General features: G+C 45.6%; 1 protein-coding gene and 1 non-coding gene across 3 annotated transcripts in view; one reads left to right on the plus strand and one right to left on the minus strand.

Moving 5' to 3' along the window:
- LOC139565971 (death domain-containing protein CRADD-like) overlaps positions 1 to 4713 on the plus strand; it is a 35370-nt gene extending 30657 nt beyond the window's left edge. Inside the window, exon 2 of one of the 2 annotated variants that reach the window (XM_071386710.1) lies at positions 3708 to 4713. In XM_071386710.1, the coding sequence (XP_071242811.1) occupies positions 3708 to 3886 (179 nt within the window). In that variant the 3' untranslated portion in view covers positions 3887 to 4713. Of the gene's footprint in view, positions 1 to 151; positions 2993 to 3707 lie in introns of those variants that run through there. The other variant, XM_071386709.1, reaches the window with a different exon arrangement.
- A 2170-nt stretch (positions 4714 to 6883) lies between these two features.
- On the minus strand, positions 6884 to 6960 carry trnaa-agc (transfer RNA alanine (anticodon AGC)). Its single transcript has one exon. It is a non-coding gene; the product is annotated as a tRNA-Ala (tRNA).
- Between the last annotated feature and the right edge of the window lie 13689 nt (positions 6961 to 20649).

Raw genomic sequence — 20649 nt, forward strand, 5'->3', positions numbered from 1 at the left:
ACCTATTGTAACATTACGTCACAATGAATCAGCGACGTGGTTTTATTAAATGGAAATTGATACTGTCTCTCTCTCCCTCCACCCATTTCTCCCTCCACCTCGCTCTTCTTCCCATCTCTTTTCTCTGTGTTTCCCTCCTTCCCTTCCAAAGATGAGTGGAACATTCCAGAGGTGACGCTCCGAGCAGTCCCGTCCGACAGACAGTTGTCCCGGCTGGCATCCCGTCTCGGTTCGGAGTGGGAGTCGGTTCTCCTCGACCTGGGCCTCTCCACGGGGGCGCTCTACCGTTGCCGTGCCGACCACCCTCTGAGCTTGCACGGGCAGGTGCTAGCAGGGCTGATCCAGTGGAGGCAGCGCCAGGGGAGGAGCGCTACAGTCCACAGGCTGCTCCAGAGCCTGCAGTCCACTGACGTCCACCCCTCTACCCTGGACGAGGTGTTCCAGTGAGGGGAGAGGACACACTGTATCATGGATGAAATCCTAATTGGATGACAGCCATTAGCTCAGCCAGACCAGGGTTTCTGATAGGAAAATGTGGCGCTGGACATGTGACCGGCAGCTTTTTTTTTACCAGACATTTGAGATCTGCCGGACCCATATGCATTGGATGCATAACCTGATTAGGGTGTCCACCCACAGTGCTCAGAATGACACACATCACGGTAATTCATATTAACAGAACATGCAAGTCGAGGATACAACAATGAAGATATGTGTCCACATTTGCTTTTCCTCAGCCAACAAGACAACTAACAGCAACATCACTAGCCTGTCAATCTACTATCCCCCATAGTAGAATAGTTAACCTATTCTATTGGTCAGGTGGTTGAGAAATAGTCTATTCCAATCTGAATCTGGGACAGTTGTGAGATGGAGCCCAAAATCATACAACCAGTAAGCTTAGGCTACATAAAAAAAAACGTTAAAAACAATGAGTGACGGCCTCCCGGGTGGCGCAGTGGTCTAGAGCACTGCATCGCAGTGCTAGCTGCGCCACCAGAGTCTGGGTTCGCGCCCAGGCTCTGTCGCAGCCGGCCGCGACCGGGAGGTCCGTGGGGCGACGCACAATTGGCCTAGCGTCGTCCGGGTTAGGGAGGGTTTGGCCGGTAGGGATATCCTTGTCTCATCGCGCTCCAGCGACTCCTGTGGCGGGCCGGGCACAGTGCGCGCTAACCGAGTGGGGAGGGTGCTCGGTGTATCCTCCGACACATTGGTGCGGCTGGCTTCCGGGTTGGAGGCGCGCTGTGTTAAGAAGCAGTGTGGCTTGGTTGGGTTGTGCTTCGGAGGACGCATGGCTTTCGACCTTCGTCTCTCCCGAGCCCGTACGGGAGTTGTAGCGATGAGACAAGATAGTAATTACTAGCGATTGGATACCACGAAAATTGGGGAGAAAAGGGGGATAAAATTTAAAAAAAAAATAAAAAAACTGAGTGACGCAACAGAACAGAAAGTTTAGCTTATAATGCTGGGGAACTATTATTTCTTCACATGATAAGCTCAGCAATGCGCACAAGGCAGTAGGCTATTCATGAACATTCCTTCCATAATGCAATTAGCGGGAAAACACCGTTGTCAAAAGGGCACCACACACTTGAGCGGTTTCATGCGACGGAGATGAAAAATGTCCATTAGAAAGCGATCTAATAGGCTACTTTGAGGAAAGGTAAGACGTGCCTCATATGTATTCAAATGAAATGCATAGCGACTCCAGCTCATTGCCAAGTGGTGTGTGTGACGCGGCAGCAGCTCAAAGGCTCTATATGCTGTACGGGTGTGATAAATAAGATGCATAACAAATATACTGTAGCCTACACATTTTGCCAACATAATTCCACTAAATTATGCAAAATAACCTAGAGAACGATAAATATGACCAGTCAAATGTATTTCCATCAATGAAGAGGCTAAAAAGCATTATTTTCGCAATGATTTTTTCTTATTTTCCAGGACAATTGACCAGGGATATATTATTTCAGCTTTTCAACAACAACAAAAATGTATAGGCCAATAGCCAGCTATTACCGGCTAACAGAAACACTGAGCGAGATGTGTCATTGGCCTGGCCCTGTGTGTGTGTTGTAATAGGGACATGTACGATTAATAAAGTTAATATTCAGTTTAGAGTAATTAACACAATGCTTAGCGTAATTATGTTTTTACCTTTTCTGTAATACACATGATTTCCAGTGTTTTATTTTGGGGGAAACTCTTTTGTGTACTGTTTGATTGTCACTAGACTTGATACGAGAATAATCCGTAACGTTCAGTATCTCTTGATAGTGACTGATGCCAGACTGGAGGTACAAGGACAGAGGACACTGATTTGTTATTGTAAGATTAGAATAAGCCGATTTTGAAACCATGCAGGCCTACACACACTCCTAAAGACACGCCTTTTCTCAGTCACTCAGACCCTGAAAAGTAAACAAACACGATGGCGTTGCGACATTCACTCTGTGGAAAACAAATCCACTGATAGTATTTTAGTATATAGTATTGCATAACGTCTGGTCTTATTTTCGCAACATATTGTTGTAACATTACGTCACAATGAATCAGGGACATTAATGGACCGCAACAACAGCCACTGCTGCAGTCAGTTTTTATCAAATGGAAATGCCTCAACAAGGTCAAGGCTGCATGCCCAACAAGCACTCTCCAGGATTTTTTCCCACGTGGAGCTGGAATTAAAGGAGTTTGTACATTAACTATATCCTTGTACTTTTTGCGTATGATTTGCCTTGAAAAAGCATCCTATATTTGTCTGCCTTTTTTTAAGATGTAACTGGAATGGGATTTGTTTTCCTCTTCAAATGGCATGCTATGATTGTACATTTCTCTGTGATTACTTCCTTTTTTATGTAGTGCTTTATTGGTCTTGATGTCATGTTGCCATTTGTTAATGTAGGGCCATTTCACAAGATGTTTCATTTGCAAATGTTTAGTTGTAAAAACAAAGACCATACTGTTTCATCTGCATGTGTCTTGCTGTTCATGACCGCAAGGTTAATGCCAAACAAATTCTCTTAACTACTCTTAAGTAAATGTGGGAACATTTTTTTAAAGCACCCGTTCTTCTCTGACTTGCACGACGTGGGAGTTCTGTCTGCGCCTCGGCCAATGCTAGTATAATTCTTAATAGGATCATTTATGATAGGCTTAAGGTAATTCATAGCACAGTCAGATACACAAATTAATGTCTGTTACATTTAAAACATTTTGTGAATGAAAAGCCACAGGGTTCCTGGGAAAGCTTTGAAGTACAACTCAAGTGACGTCTTGGACTAGGGGACTCGCATACGTACACTTACACACCTCGCTGCAGGGAGTTTTCACATCTGTTTTTGTGCTAGCCTAGTTTCCCTGGCTCTGTGTTTCTGGCCCAGAAACACACAGCCAGGGAAACTAGGCTAGCACAGGTAGGCAGCAATCAAATCAATCAAACTTGATGTACTCTGGGGTTGTTTTTTTTACAAAACACTAGTCACTGAGCAAGGCTCAAGGGGGAGAGGAAAGACTACCTACCTCTGTATTTGTATTTATTAGGCACCAGACTGAAAGTGGGAGGGACTACCTCCCCTGAACTTGTCCATTAATAAACACTTGTTTTTGGCTGTGCCATAATGACTACGACCCAGTTGTGTGGCAGTCCTCTTGAGATATCTACATCCAACCCCCATCTTTTTCACCCTCCCTTTCTTTCACAGTCTCCGCTATCTGCTGGTCTGGTTGGCGAGTGGTGGCTGTGGAGGCGAAGGTCAGACACCCCACACAGCCTTTGTCCGCCGACACATCACGACCACAGAGGATCACAGGCCATGAACCACGTGGCCTGAGCGTAAATCCATCTCCTGGTTGGTTGAGACAAAGCCACGGTGACCTCTGACCTATCCAAGGGCATTCTAGGCCAGGGATCAACTGTGTCTACTACATTCCCGGATGCTCTTAGGAACGCTGCACGCTGACATCACTCCAGCCAAGCATTTTGCCTTACATTTGTGTCAGTGCAGACGGAACAGGAGGGATGTTGGGTAACTCTGTGGGGGAGTTGTTAGATGGGAGTGTTGAATAATGGAAGACGTTTTAGCTGCTGTTGTCACAACACAGCACAAGCAGGTTACTACAATTTAGTCTTTAGTGACTTTGTGAAGAGGGTTGTGGCCCATACAGTATGTGAACGGTATTGTAAAAAAAAATGTGCTCACCCCCCCTCATAAAATGTACTCTAACGTAATACCACCATAAATAAGAATTGTAGGAATCCTGAGTTTCAAATTGTAAATATTGACTACCATTTCAAAAAAAAAAATTGTGGATGAGACAGTTGATGCCACACAGGACTAACAGGACAGAAGGTTGAGGGTTCGCCGATCACCACGGACTAGCTCACCCTTCCTGCCTGTATCGTTACATTACGATCAGGGCCAGCTGCAGACAACGATCAGCTATATTTATATAATGAATACAACATTTCCACCAACAGGTTTCTGTGCCAATGCACCACACAACCAATAAGCAACGCATAACTGCATACCAATTACCGACTTTGAACGCTCATTATGTTTTGCGTTTTCAACATCACAATCAAGTATGACGTACTCGATTGTGGGATTGACAATCTTGACAAACAGAAAATGTATCCACACTCAGTATTGAAGGCTTGGTTTGACAGTCTCCGAATGTCATTAAACTGTTTGGTGTTTTGTAACAGATTAATCGAATGGCCGTTGCGCAGTTTGGATGCTGGAGTTCTTTTTGAGGGGAGTGGATGAACGTGAGCAGGTAGCCTACATGAGACTTTTGAAGTAGCCTAATCAGATTAAAATATGTTTACTAGTTGTGTTAATGCCACAAAAAAGTAATACATTTTCAAAGTTAAATGACAAACTCAGCAAAAAAAAGAAACGTCCCTTTTCCAGGACCCTGTCTTTCAAAGATAATTCATAAAAATCCAAATAACTTCACAGATCTTCATTGTAAACAGTTTAAACACTGTTTCCCATGCTTGTTCAATGAACCATAAACAATGAATGTACATGCACCTGTGGAACGGTCATTAAGACACTAACAGCTTACAGATGGTAGGCAATTAACGCCACAGTTATGAACATTTAGGACTCTAAGAGGGCATTCTACTGACTCTGAAAAACACCAAAAGAAAGATGCCCAGGGTCCCTGCTCATCTGCGTGAACGTGCCTTAGGCATGCTGCAAGGAGGCATGAGGACTGCAGATGTGGCCAGGGCAATAAATTGCAATGTCCGTACTGTGAGATGCCTAAGACAGCGCTATAGGGAGACAGGACGGAGAGCTGATCATCCTCGCAGTGGCAGACCACGTGTAACAACACCTGCACAAGATTGGTACATCCAAACATTACACCTGTGGGACAGGTACAGGATGGCAACAACAACTGCCCGAGTTACACCAGGAACGCACAATCCGTCCATCAGTGCTTAGACTGTCCGCAATAGGCTGAGAGAGGCTGGACTGAGGGCTTGTAGTCCTGTTGTAAGGCAGGTCCTCACCAGACATCACCGGCAACAATGTCGCCTATGGGCACAAACCCACCGTTGCTGGACCAGACAGGACTGGCAAAAAGTGCTCTTCTCTGACAAGTCGCGTTTATCGTCGAAGGAATGAGCGTTACACCGAGGCCTGTTCTCTGGAGCGGGACCGATTTGGAGCTGAAGGGTCCGTCATGGTCTGGGGCGGTGTGTCACAGCATCATCGGACTGAGCTTGTTGTCATTGCAGGCATTCTCAACTCTGTGCGTTACAGGGAAGACGTCCTCCTCCCTCATGTGGTACCCTTCCTGCAGGCTCATCCTGACATGACCCTCCAGCATGACAATGCCACCAGCCATACTGCTCGTTCTGTGTGTGATTTCCTGAAAGACAGGAATGTCAGTGTTCTGCCATGGCCAGCGAAGATCCCGGATCTCAATCCCATTGAGCACATCTGGGACCTGTTGGATCGGAGGGTGAGGGCTAGGGCTATTCTCCCCCAGAAATGTCCGGGAACTTGCAGGTGCCTTGGTGGAAGAGTGGGGTAACATCTCACAGCAAGAACTGGCAAATCTGGTGCAGTCCATAAGGAGGATATGCACTGCAGTACTTAATGCAGCTGGTGGCCACACCAGATACTGACTGTTACTTTTGATTTTGACAACCCCCCCCCCCCCCCCCCCCCCTTTTTCAGGGACACCATTTCTGTTAGTCACATATGTGTGGAACTTGTTCAGTTTATATCTCAGTTGTTGAATCTTGTTATGTTCACACAAATATTTACACATGTTAAGTTTGCTGAAAATAAACGCAGTTGACAGTGAGAGGACGTTTCTTTTTTTGCTGAGTTTATTTAGGCTATATTGAACATTAGGTCGAGGAATAGCCGCTCTGATCGGAAAGGAGGCAGAACGCTTGTTAAGCTTTCCTGAAAGCTGTGCCTGCTGGGAGCGTAGGGCCCCACATAGGCCTATGCTAGGACGACTTGGGAGAATGATGATCGGCAGCAGACAACACATCATTATCAGAAGCAGAAATACTACTGTGCCTTAATATAATATGTTGAGAGTAAATCCACAACTGATCCAAATGGAATGAAAGGACTTTTGCACCATAATTCAAATCAATCAAACCACATTTTATTTGTTGCATGCTCTGTAAACAACATGTGTGGACTAAAAATTAAATGTTACATCCAACAATGCAGGGAGAATGGAAATAGAGAAATAATAGAAAAGTAAAACCCTTAATAAGAAAAGATACACAATGAGTGACGATAACTTGGCTATATAAAAGGGGTATATTTTAGTGATTTAGCAGATGCACTTATCCAGAACAATTTACAGTAGTGAGTGGATACATTCTTTTTTTTCATACTGGTCCCCCGTGGGATTCGAACCCACAACCCTGGCGTTGCTAGCGCCATACTCTACCAACTGAGTCACACGGGTACCAGTACCAAATTGATGTGCAGGGGTATGAGGTAATTGAGGTAGATATGTACACATTACTAGGAATAAAGTGACCAATAGTGAACAGTAGCAGCAGCATATGTGATGAGTCAAAGTTTGTGCAAAAGGGGTCAATGCAGATAGTCCAGGTAGCTATTTGATGAACTATTTAACTAACTATACTGAACAAAAAGAAACACAACAATTTCAAAGATTTTGCTGAGTTACAGTTCATGTAAGGAAATCAGTCAATTATAAATTAAGCCCTAATCTATGGATTTCCCATGACTGGGCAGGGGCGCAGACAAGGGGGTGGCCTGGGAGGGCATAGGCCCACCCACTGGGGGAGCCAGGCCCAGCCAATCGGAATGAGTTTTTCCCCTCAAAAGGGCTTTATTGCAGACAAAAATACTCCTCAGCTCCCCATCTTGACGATCCCGCAGATGTGGATACACGTGGTTAGTAGTTGTGAGGCCGGTTGGACGTATTGCCAAATTCTCTAAAACGACGTTGGAGGCAGTTTATGGTAGAGAAATTAATATTAAATTCTCAGGTAACAGCTTTGGTGGACATTCCTGCAGTCAGCAGGCCAATTGCACGCTCCCTAAAAACTTGAGACATTTGTGGCATTGCTGTTTAATCAGCTTCTTGAAATGCTACACCTGTCAGGTGGATGGATTATCTTGACAAATGATAAAATGCTCACTAACAGGGATGTAAACAAATTAGTTCACAACATTTGTGAGAAATAAGCTTTGTGCGTATGGAACATTTCTGGGATTGTTTATTTCAGCTCATGAATCATGGGACCAAAACTTTACATGTTGTGTTTATATTTTTGTTCAGTATATTTAGCAATCTTGGGGGTAAAAGCTGTTCAGGCCAGGGCCATGTTGGTTCCAGACTTGGTGCATCGCTACAGCTTTCCATGCGGTAGCAGAGAGAACTGTATGACAAATGTCATTTTTACTGCAGTTTACAGCCTAGAGTAGAAATTTACTCAACTGTACTCACTTGAAAACAATAATGCAATTTATTCATTGGATTGTGGTGTTGTAGGGTAGTCTAGGTAGGATCATGTTATGGTCCCTAAACAAGATCAATAGGGGAGCTTTTTGAGCTGTGTTTCTTCCCTGTTCTTTCATGCGCAATGAAGCACATGGCCTCCACTGCCTATCAGCTATTCTTCTATCTTGTGTATTTATATTTTATTTTTATTTATTTTTATTTCACCTTTATTTAACCAGGTAGGCTAGTTGAGAACAAGTTCTCATTTGCAACTGCGACCTGGCCAAGATAAAGCATAGCAGTGTGAACAGACAACACAGAGTTACACATGGAGTAAACAATAAACAAGTCAATAACATGGTAGAAAAAAAAGAGAATCTATATACAATGTGTGCAAAAGGCATGAGGTAGGCAATAAATTGAATAATTACAATTTAGCAGATTAACACTGGAGTGATAAATCATCAGATGATCATGTGCAAGAAGAGATACTGGTGTGCAAAAGAGCAGAAAAGTAAATAAATAAAAGCAGTATGGGGGGTGAGGTAGGTAAATAGGGTGGGTAGTTTACAGATGGACTATGTACAGCTGCAGCGATCGGTTAGCTGCTCGGATAGCAGATTTTTAAAGTTGTTGAGGGAGATAAAAGTCTCCAACTTCAGAGATTTTTGCAATTCGTTCCAGTCGCAGGCAGCAGAGAACTGGAAGGAAAGGCGTCCAAATGAGGTTTTGGCTTTAGGGATGATCAGTGAGATACACCTGCTGGAGCGCGTGCTGCGGGTGGGTGTAGCCATCGTGACCAGTGAACTGAGATAAGGCGGCACTTTACCTAGCATAGCCTTGTAGATGACCTGGAGCCAGTGGGTCTGACGACGAACATGTAGCGAGGGCCAGCCGACTAGGGCATACAGGTCGCAGTGGTGGGTCGTATAAGGTGCTTTAGTAACAAAACGAATGGCACTGTGATAAACTGCATCCAGTTTGCTGAGTAGAGTATTGGAAGCTATTTTGTAGATGACATCGCCGAAGTCGAGGATCGGTAGGATAGTCAGTTTTACTAGGGTAAGTTTGGCGGCGTGAGTGAAGGAGGCTTTGTTGCGGAATAGAAAGCCGATTCTTGATTTGATTTTGGATTGGAGATGTTTGATATGAGTCTGGAAGGAGAGTTTGCAGTCTAGCCAGACACCTAGGTACTTATAGATGTCCACATATTCTAGGTCGGAACCGTCCAGGGTGGTGATGCTAGTCGGGCGTGCGGGTGCAGGCAGCGAACGGTTGAAAAGCATGCATTTGGTTTTACTAGCGTTTAAGAGCAGTTGGAGGCCACGGAAGGAGTGTTGTATGGCATTGAAGCTCGTTTGGAGGTTAGATAGCACAGTGTCCAAGGAAGGGCCGGAAGTATATAGAATGGTGTCGTCTGCGTAGAGGTGGATCAGGGAATCGCCCGCAGCAAGAGCAACATCATTGATGTATACAGAGAAAAGAGTCGGCCCGAGAATTGAACCCTGTGGTACCCCCATAGAGACTGCCAGAGGACCGGACAACATGCCCTCCGATTTGACACACTGAACTCTGTCTGCAAAGTAGTTGGTGAACCAGGCAAGGCAGTCATTAGAAAAACCGAGGCTACTGAGTCTGCCGATAAGAATATGGTGATTGACAGAGTCGAAAGCCTTGGCCAGGTCGATGAAGACGGCTGCACAGTAATGTCTTTTATCGATGGCGGTTATGATATCGTTTAGTACCTTGAGCGTGGCTGAGGTGCACCCGTGACCGGCTCGGAAACCGGATTGCACAGCGGAGAAGGTACGGTGGGATTCGAGATGGTCAGTGATCTGTTTGTTGACTTGGCTTTCGAAGACCTTAGATAGGCAGGGCAGGATGGATATAGGTCTGTAACAGTTTGGGTCCAGGGTGTCTCCCCCTTTGAAGAGGGGGATGACCGCGGCAGCTTTCCAATCCTTGGGGATCTCAGATGATACGAAGGAGAGGTTGAACAGGCTGGTAATAGGGGGTGCGACAATGGCGGCGGACAGTTTCAGAAATAGGGGGTCCAGATTGTCAAGCCCAGCTGATTTGTATGGGTCCAGGTTTTCCAGCTCTTTCAGAACATCTGCTATCTGGATATGGGTAAAGGAGAAGCTGGGGAGGCTTGGGCGAGTAGCAGCGGGGGGGGCGGGGCTGTTGGCCAAGGTTGGAGTCGCCAGGAGGAAGGCATGGCCAGCCATTGAGAAATGTTTGTTGAAGTTTTCGATTATCACGGACTTATCAGTGGTGACCGTGTTACCTAGCCTCAGTGCAGTGGGCAGCTGGGAGGAGGTGCTCTTGTTTTCCATGGACTTTACAGTATCCCAGAACTTTTTGGAGTTAGAGCTACAGGATGCAAATTTCTGCTTGAAAAAGCTGGCCTTTGCTTTCCTGACTGACTGCGTGTATTGGTTCCTGACTTCCCTGAACAGTTGCATATCGCGGGGGCTCTTCGATGCTATTGCAGTTCGCCACAGGATGTTTTTGTGCTGGTCGAGGGCAGTCAGGTCTGGAGTGAACCAAGGGCTATATCTGTTCTTGGTTCTGCATTTTTTGAACGGAGCATGCTTGTCTAATATGGTGAGGAAGTAACTTTTAAAGAATGACCAGGCATCCTCAACTGACGGGATGAGGTCAATATCCTTCCAGGGTACCCGGGCCAGGTCGATTAGAAAGGCCTGCTCGCAGAAGTGTTTTAGGGAGCGTTTGACAGTGATGAGGGGTGGTCGTTTGACCGCGGACCCGTGGCGGATACAGGCAATGAGGCAGTGATCGCTGAGATCTTGATTGAAGACAGCAGAGGTGTATTTGGAGGGCAGGTTGGTCAGGATAATGTCTATTAGGGTGCCCATGTTTACAGATTTAGGGTTGTACCTGGTGGGTTCCTTGATGATTTGTGTGAGATTGAGGGCATCAAGCTTGGATTGTAGGACTGCCGGGGTGTTAAGCATATCCCAGTTTAGGTCACCTAACAGAACAAACTCTGAAGCTAGATGGGGAGCGATCAATTCACAGATGGTGTCCAGGGCACAGCTGGGAGCTGAGGGGGGTCGGTAGCAGGCGGCAACAGTGAGAGACTTATTTCTGGAGAGATTAATTTTTAAAATTAGAAGTTCGAACTGTTTGGGCATAGACCTGGAAAGTATGACAGAACTTTGCAGGCTATCTCTGCAGTAGATTGCAACTCCTCCCCCTTTGGCAGTTCTATCTTGACGGAAAGTGTTATAGTTGGGTATGGAAATCCCAGAATTTTTGGTGGCCTTCCTAAGCCAGGATTCGGACACGGCAAGGACATCAGGGTTGGCAGAGTGTGCTAAAGCGGTGAGTAAGGCAAACTTAGGGAGGAGGCTTCTGATGTTGACATGCATGAGGCCAAGGCTTTTTCGATCACAGAAGTCAACAAATGAGGGTGACTGGGGACATGCAGGGCCTGGGTTTACCTCCACATCACCCGAGGAACAGAGGAGTAGTAGGATGAGGGTGCGGCTAAAGGCTATCAAAACTGGTCGCCTAGAGCGTTGGGGACAAAGAATAAAAGGAGCAGATTTATGGGCGTGGTAGAATAGATTCTGGGCATAATGTGCAGACAGGGGTATGGTGGGGCACGGGTACAGCGGAGGCAAGCCCAGGCACTGGGTGATGATAAGAGAGGTTGTATCTCTGGACATGCTGGTCTCAATGGGTGAGGTCACCGCATGTGTGGGGGGTGGGACAAAGGAGGTATCAGAGGTACGGAGAGTGGAACTACGGGGTCCATTGCAAACCAAAACAATGATAATGATAACTAGCCTGAACAACAGTATGCAAGGCATATTGATATTTGAGAGAGACATACAATAAGGCATAAAGTGATTGCAGGTCTTGATTGGGAGAGCTAGCTAAAACAACAGGTAAGATAACAGCAGCAATAACAGGGTGCTAGTCTAACACAGCAACAACAGGTAAAAAATGGCGACGACTAGGCAGAGAGGGTCGGATTAACTACACACAGATCCTGAGTTAAAGCACAGAGCCGACAGATAAAACACAAATAAACAGAATGGAGTACCGTGAATTAATGGACAGTGAAGCAGGCATCAGTAGCCAAGTGATCATAGTGTCCAGGGGGCAGCCGTAGATGGAGCAGGGAGGCCTCCACTAAGCTAGCACGCGGCGTTTAAAGTTAGTAGCCCGGGGGGTGGTCTGCTCAGACGGAGGGGGTCTGCTCAGACGGAGGCCGGTTGAGGGCACAGCGGGTGGGGTATTCGTCTGCAGACCAGACGTGGTCGTGTCGACAGAGAATCCAAGCCGGATGGCGATGGCGAAAGAGAGGTTGTGAATTGTAGAATTGTGTTTGCTAACTGGTGCTAGCTTCGTGGCAGTGGCGCTAGCTGCGCTAGCTGCAAGCTAGCTGTGAGGATCAGAAGTAGTGGCTCAGGGATTACGGCAGGAATCCGGCGTTGTTGTCGAGAGACAGTCCGATGCTGGTAAATTGGTGAGTAATATCCAGGCTAATAACAGGGCTGGTGTCTGTGCAGAAGGTAAAAGCTGCTAGCAGCGGCAAAAAATGGCTAAATTAGCTTGTAGCTGATTTAGACCAGTTGTGATGGATTGGCAGGGCTCTGTGTCGGCAAAAAAAGGTCCAGGCCAATTGGCAAAATATGTATTGTAGCACAAGAATTAGCCGGAGGACCTCTTCGGCTAGCCGGGAGATTGGCCTAGCTCGAGGCTAGCTCAAGGCTAACTGTTGCTTGCTTCGGGACAGAGACGTTAGCCAGGAGTAGCCACTCAGATTGCAGCTAGCTATCTGATCCGGTGTAAAGGTCCAGAGCTTGCGGTAGTAATCTGGAGATTTGGTAGAGAAAAAGCAGTCCGATATTCTCTGGGTTGATATCGCGCTGTGCAGACTGGCATGTATTGACCAAGCTGAGGCTGGCTGGTGTCCGAGTTAACGGTAAAGACCACTAGCAGTGACTAACTGATAACTAGCTAGTAGTTAGTTAGCTGGCTAGCTTCTGATGGGGGTTCCGGTTCTAAAGTATAAAAATAGCAGATCCGTACCACATTGGGTGTTGGGGGTTGCAGGAGAGTATATTCAGTCCGTAGATGGAAAGTGAGATTAAAATATAAACGGAAAAAACGAGGAAAACGATTATTTACACGGGACAAGACAAAACACACGTCCGACTGCTACGCCATCTTGGAATTGAATGTATAGAACATATATAGAACATTTGGTTCAGATTTGAAGGATTTTACAGAGCCTTCGGAAAGTATTGTTACGTTACAGCCTTATTCTACAATGGATAAAAATAATAATAATCCTCAGCAATCTACACACAATACCCAATAATGACAAAGCAAAAACAGGTTTTGTATTTCATTTTTTGCAAATTAATAAAAAAATGAAAAACAAATACCTTATTTACATATGTATTCAGACCCTTTGCTATGAGACTCAATTTAGCTCAGGTGCATTCTGTTTCTGTTCATCATCCTTGAGATGTTGTAAATCCTGTTGTAAATTCAATTGATTGGACATGATTTGGAAAGGCGCACACAGCTCTCTATATAAGGTGTCACGGTTCATGTCAGAGCAAAAACCAAGCCATGAGGTCGAAGGAATTGTCCGTAGAGCTCAGAGACAGGATTGGGTCGAGGCACATATCTGGGAAAGGGTACCAAAAATGTCTGCAGCATTGAAGGTCCCCAAGAACACAGTGGCCTCCATCATTCTTGAATGGAAGAAGTTTGGAACCACCAAGACTCTTCCTAGAGCTGTCCTCCCGCCAAACTGAGCAATTAAGGGAGAAGGCTCTTGATCAGAGAGGTGACCAAGAACCTGATGGTCACTCTGACAGAGCTCTAGAGTTACTCTGTGGAGATGGGAGAACCTTCCAGAAGCACAACCATCTCTGCAGCACTCCACCAATCAGGTAGATGGTAGAGTGACTAGACAGAAGCCCCTCAGTAGAAGGCACGACAGCCCACTTGGAGTTTGCCAAAAGGCACCTAAAGACTCTCAAACCATGACAAACAAGATTCTCTGGTCTGATGAAACTAAGATTGAACTCTTTGGCCTGAATGCCAAGCATCACGTCTGGAAGAAACTTGGCATCATCCCTATGGTGAAGCATGGTGGTGGCCACATCATGCTGTGGGGGTGTTTTTCAGGTGCAAAGAATGGGAGACTAGTCAGGATCGAGGGAAAGATGAATCGAGGGAAAGATGAACAGAGCAAAGAACAGAGAGATTATTGATGAAAACCTGCTCCAGAGTGCTCAGGACCTCCGACTGGGGCGAAGGTTTACCTTCCAACAGGACAACAACCCTAACCACACAGCCAAGACAACGCAGGAGTGGCTTCGGGACTCTGAAAGTCCTTGAGTGGCCCAGCCAGAGCCCGAACTTGAACCCATTCGAACATCTCTGCAGAGACCTGAAAATAGTTGTGCAGCAACGCTCCCCATCCAACCTGACAGAGCTTGAGAGGATCTGCAGAGAAGAATGGGAGAATTGTGTGTAGATTGATGAGGGAAAAAAGCTATTTAATCAATTTAAAATAAGGCTGTAACATAACAAGGTGGAAAAAGTCAAGGGGTCTGAATACTTTCCAAAGGCACTGTATGTGTGATATGATTGCTAGTTAACCTAATGCAGATCTGGACAAACGATCCACCTAACACCATTGTCACCATGGATAGAGGGCAGGATAGATAGTTGACTGGTAGACCATATTGACCTGTCGTATAGTAAGCACACGGAAAAGCATAGTGCATAAGGGAAGTACCAAAACACCTTGATAGGGGAGGTGCATGCAAGCAAATGAGGAAATGTTTCTATATGGAAGACATTAAATAATAAAACCTGAAAAATGGTGAATGTAAATCAGGGAAAAAGTGCACTACCCTCCCAAAAGCCCCAAAAAGTCAGAGAACCGTCTCCTATTTTGGACCAGCCCCCCCACCCCAGGACATTTCAAACTGTCCCTCTCAAGTTAGGACTTGGGCCTTGATGTGTTTATTGACAGGGATTTTGTGTGAGTTCGTTTGAGGACACAAGCTTCAACGGGTATCAAAGGTCCTTTCACAGAGAGGAAAATCATGTGGGCATACACACACACACACACACACACACACACACACACACACACACACACACACACACACACACACACACACACACACACACACACACACACACACACACACACACACACACACACACACACACACACACACACACACACAAACACACACACACACTCTCTCTCTCTGAAACACATCCACGTTCTCTGGATCAGTTGTGTCAACTACCCACACACACAGAGGCCACACTTACGAAGCTGAGGAGAGAAACCTTAGTTCTCCCCACCCTGTAATTAGAGAGAAACCAACAGGGAGCACAGCTCTAGAATAACAGGAAATAAGACCCGAACCAAGAGAGAGAGGAAAAGTGAGAGTATCTGTGTGTAACCAGACCCGGCTCAAAAACAAACAAGATAGCTGGCTCAAATTGTAGAGCATGGCAAATGTCCAGAGTCAAGTTTCGACATTTGTGCCACTCTCACATGGACGCAAACGTTGCTCTTCTCAAAGCACCTGTTCACACTTATGTTTGCTTTGCACTGCAAGGTGCAATTCAGCAACTGGACAAATAACAAATACAGTACCTCGTGAAGAGACGCTTCGTAAGCTTCATTCATACACAATACACACAATACTCAGCTATGTGTGTGTGCGTCTCTGTTCTGGGTTAAGGCGTGTGTGTGTGTCAGTTCTGGGTGAGACTGGCTGATCGGAGTGTTGGTTTAGTGTGTGGTTTTAAGGGTGTGCCTCACCCCACAACCCATTCCTCTACTTCTGAGTACCTAGCTCTAGTCACCACACCACGTGGCCGTGTGTTTGTGTGAGCCCAGCATTCTTTCCTGGACCATATCTCCCATCTCTGAAGAACTCATCCACTCCCTCCATTACGCATCCTTCCCTCAGTGGCACGGCTGTAAATCAATCTACGACTGCGGCTCCCGCTGGTGTGCACTCTGTTCTAAATCACCGTCTAAATCATAGTGGTCCACTGACACCGTGTTATTTTCTATACATTAGACCTGTTGGAGATTTGCTTCATGATTTATGCACCTCCCCACCCCTTCTACTCCACACATAAGGCCTGAATGAAGTCTAGAGTTCAATGAACTTTGCGTCGTATACGGTGTGTATACGGTGTGTATACGGTGTGTATACGGTGTGTATACGGTGTGTATACAGTTCAGGACGGTTTAGAAGCAGTCATACAATAACCAAACACACATAGAGGGGACTGTTTTTGTTTGAGCGGATATTCATTCTAATCTGTTCAAAGCTGGAGGCTATATTTAAAACCTCCCAACCCAGGAAGTACAAGGAAAAAGAGGGAGAGTACAAAGAAGAGGGGGAGGGGTGAAGGAGTTAGGAGAAATGTTACGCAACACCTCTTCAGATCTCCTCATGTGTTTAATGAGCAGTAAGCACACTCACAGTCTGTACAATACCTCGGGCCACATGACCGAGCACATGCCCAAAAACGGAGATGAATATTTGCTTTGTTGTGTCTGTTTACATTAACAAATAATGCAGTAATTTCAGTCATGCTTCCTCTAGGATTTACAAAATACAAAATGGATGGGGAGAAACTCGTTTTCAGCGCGGACTCTAGATCTCGAAAAGAAGCAGCAGAATAGATGTAAATGAATTCGTGTTTTGTCTTCAATGCTTGTTTTCTGGTCCCATGCCACCGCGAACCCAGCTTCCCAGAAGTGCATCTGCCTTCCCAGTAAAACTCTGTACTGAAGCAATACTACAGTGTCTCTTAAACACTCACCCCCTCACATATACATGCATACATACACACACACACACTCGCATTCACATTAAATTGAAGCTGAAGTTGGGATTTTATTTGAGGAATAAGGCCTGTTTTTCTTTTGAAGCCAGAAGGAGGCTAGTATCAGCTACATTTATGCCTTTACTAGACTGTGGGGATATTTTATATATGAATGCTTCCGCTCAGTGTTTGAGATCAATTGACACCCTTTACCATGGCACTTTGATATTTATTTTAAACTGCAAAACCCTTACGCACCACTGCACTTTATATACCAGGGTTGGCTGGCCTTCTCTAGTCACTCGTAGGCTCAGTCACTGGTATAATTTTATTAACAAAGCCATTTTGGGTTTACTACCATTTTATTTGGGCATTTTTATTGTTCAAAAATGTGGTGGGTACTCTCTTTGTTCGCAGGACTTTATCCTGCTAACTGTTCCAAATGTCCAAACTGAATTTGCTTTTATGTACTCTGCGCCATCTGCTTGGAACGCCTTACAAAATACTTTTAAACTGGAAGAACTTGTCCCGATTGGTGTTTTTAAATCACTGATGAAGGATTTTGAGAGTGATTCCCTGACCTGTCAATGTTTTTAATTTTCTGTTTTATGATTTTGTTATACTCTTGTGAATTCTATGGTTTTTACTAGATTACTTGTAGTTTTTCATGTTGTCTGTCTGCAATTGTGTAATGACTTGGTGCTGCCTATCTTGACCAGGATGCTCCTGAAAAAGAGATGTAAAATCTCAATGAGCCCTTCCTGGTTAAATAAAATAAAATAAATAAATAAAGCGCTCGTAAAAACACGCGAACAGTACAGACCGAAACACAGCTACTCTACCTCTGATACATGCGCACATACACACACCGCTGTCTTGTTGATTAACCCGGGCCAGGAGAGGGTGTCTCCTTACAGTGCCGAAGGAGGCCAGAAATCATGGGAGGAATTTCAGCGGGATTACCTAGCGACCATTTCCCAGAATGCCCTAGTCGGCGCCTGGAAACGGCTTTCCCAGAAGCCTGATTAGAGGGAAGTGGCAAAGTGCCAGCCAGCCAGAATCCATCCACAGGCTACGCTGCCATGCGGCAGCTAGGACATATACACACACACAGTAATTCAATCACACACTCTGACAGACACACACATTAAATCATACCTGATTCCACGTATTTTCAACCACCCGCACACACACAAATGCACTCATACATTTGCATCATTTACGTACACACACATCGCCATCACACACACTCACCCTAACCTCACAGAGACAGACAGACAGACAGTCGTGACAATCCGCAGTCCAATCATGTCTCTCTCTCTGCCCTGTGGGGGTGACCATGATACCATGACACAACACTAATAAGAGTATTATAAAGAATCCCTATCCCCTGAGTAAGAGTATTAGTAGTCTAGTGTGTACACAGAAACACAGTCAAGCGCATTAGCTAGGTATGTTTACATGTGATGTGTGTTAGTTGTAGGTAGCCTGGCAGGTAGGAGCGTTGATCCAGTAATCAAAGGGTTGCTGGCTCAAATCCCAGAGCTGTCAAGGTCAAATTCTGTTGTTCTGCTCCTGAGCAAGGCAGTTAACCCACTGTTCCCTGGGCACCAAAGACGTGGATGTCGATTAAGGCAGCCCTCTGATTCAGAGGGGTTGGGTTAAATGCGAAAGTCACATTTCAGTTGAATGCATTCAGTTGTACGACTGACTTTCCTGATGCCAAATGTAACTGTAACTGAACTGAACATATAGCATAACCACATATACTGTTGCCATGTAATGACCCCGGGTAGGCACACTGCACCTACTTTTCTCTCAGGCACGGAGGACCAAATTCGATATCTTGTTCATGACGCCTCTGATGATACCAGACCCATATCAAGTAGTGTATTTAAATGTAACTCGGCTAATTCCCTGTAAATGAGTGGCCTAAACTAGGTTAGATGGACCCGGGCCATGTTAAGGTATCTGATACCACAAGGCTTTCCCTCTAAATATTTGGCAGTGGATTTCACTGAGATGGGACACAGAGATTGCCCTCTCTCCTTTTTCCCCTGCCCTCTCTTTCTCCTCCCTTTTAGAGATCAACCATACCTTAATGCTGGATGTGAGTTTGGCCAGTCATGAATCGGTTCATACTGTGTTCTCTTTCCTGTCCCCCTGTCTCTCCCTTCCCTCACTCTCTCCTCCTAATCACTTTCATATCCTCTGTCTCCTTCCCTCTCTCCTCCACTTCACGTGCCTTGGTTTTGGCATTCATCAACCCCATTGTTCTTCCAAACCGTTCCCTTCTTTCTCTCTCTCCATCTGTTCTTTGTGCACAAGGCAGACTGAAGCGTCACTCCCTCCTCCTCCTTTCTTACCCTCCCTGTTCAGAAGATTGCGGGCTCTGAAGGATCTAACCCTATGAGGTGTGATGGAGAATTATTGAGATTTAAATTGGACGTCAGTAAAAACCTGTTTGTTTGCTTCCAGACAAGCTCTCGCTTTAATTGGTGCCTGTCGGCTCCTGGCCTGATTCCCTGACCCCGAGGGAAAGGGAAAAGAGAGAGGGGGATGAATAGAGGGAGGAAAAGGAAGAGAAAAGAAGAGAAAAGTGGCTGCGTGTTAGACACGTTTGGCTCAGCGTGCAATTACGTCCTCATCTGTTTAAATCCCAACGGGATGTTTTCTCCGAATTAGTCAGCTTTCCAACTCACGTTTTATTATCCTGATAGGTTTCAGGGAACAGTTCCTCCTGTATCTGGAAAAGACTCAGATGAACTGCTATCTGATTAGTGATCCAGCTGAATGAGTTAGCTTGATTGTGCGGTACAGACGACTCCTGATAAGTGTGCTTGCCTTCGGGTAAATACAAACTCAGTTTTACAGTCCCAATTCAATTACATTATTTTCTTATTTTCTCTTCAAATGTTTTCCTGGAATCTACATGTCCCAGTTCAATTCGTGCGACCACAACAGTCCCAAGAACGTGTTTGAGTATCTATGAATTTGTTGTTTAGGTTACACACCCACACACACCCTATCTTCACATAGAGTGACAGACGGTGACAATCCTCAGTCCTCTGGTTCTCCCCTGTGAGTGGGGGTCAATGATGGGGTACACCGTGATACTAATAGGAGTATAATAAAGAGGGCCTCCCGAGTGGCGCTGCGGTCTAAGGCACTGACCGGGAGTCCCATAGGGCGGCGCACAATTGGCCCAGCGTCGTCCAGGATAGGGGAGGGTTTGGCCGGTGGGGCTTTACTTGGCTCATCGTGCTCTAGCGACTCCTTGTGGCGGGCCGGGTGCCTGCAGGCTGACCTCGGTTGTCAGGTGAACGGTGTTTCCTCTGACACATCGGTGCGTCTTGCTTCCAGGTTAAGCGGGCGGGTGTTAAGAAGCGCGGTTTGGCAAGTTTTTTTTCGACCTTTACCTTCCAAGCCCGTTGGGGAGTTCCAGCAATGAGACAAGATCGAAATTGGGGAGAAAAAAATGGTATTATAAAGAACCCTTATCCCCTGGGTAAGAGTATTAGTAGTCTATGTGTACGATATACACTGCACTTAGCATAGGCTACACAAACATTATTAAATAGTAGTGTCTATTTATTTTTGTATCTTCTTAATTGTATGTTGTGTTATGACTATGTTTTCTGATTTAAATAGGAAAGGGGTGAATTGTACAAGAAGAGAATATTCCATATGGTGCCGTAGCGTGAGGAAGAAGGGAATCTTTATTCAGCTCTTAAACTTGACAACACACACCACAGGGATAACCACGTCTCAGACAGCACTGTTCTACACTCCCACGTTTCCACCTCGCATGAACTA

Source organism: Salvelinus alpinus, chromosome 37 (genome assembly GCF_045679555.1).
Source record: "Salvelinus alpinus chromosome 37, SLU_Salpinus.1, whole genome shotgun sequence".
Lineage (NCBI taxonomy): Eukaryota > Metazoa > Chordata > Actinopteri > Salmoniformes > Salmonidae > Salvelinus > Salvelinus alpinus.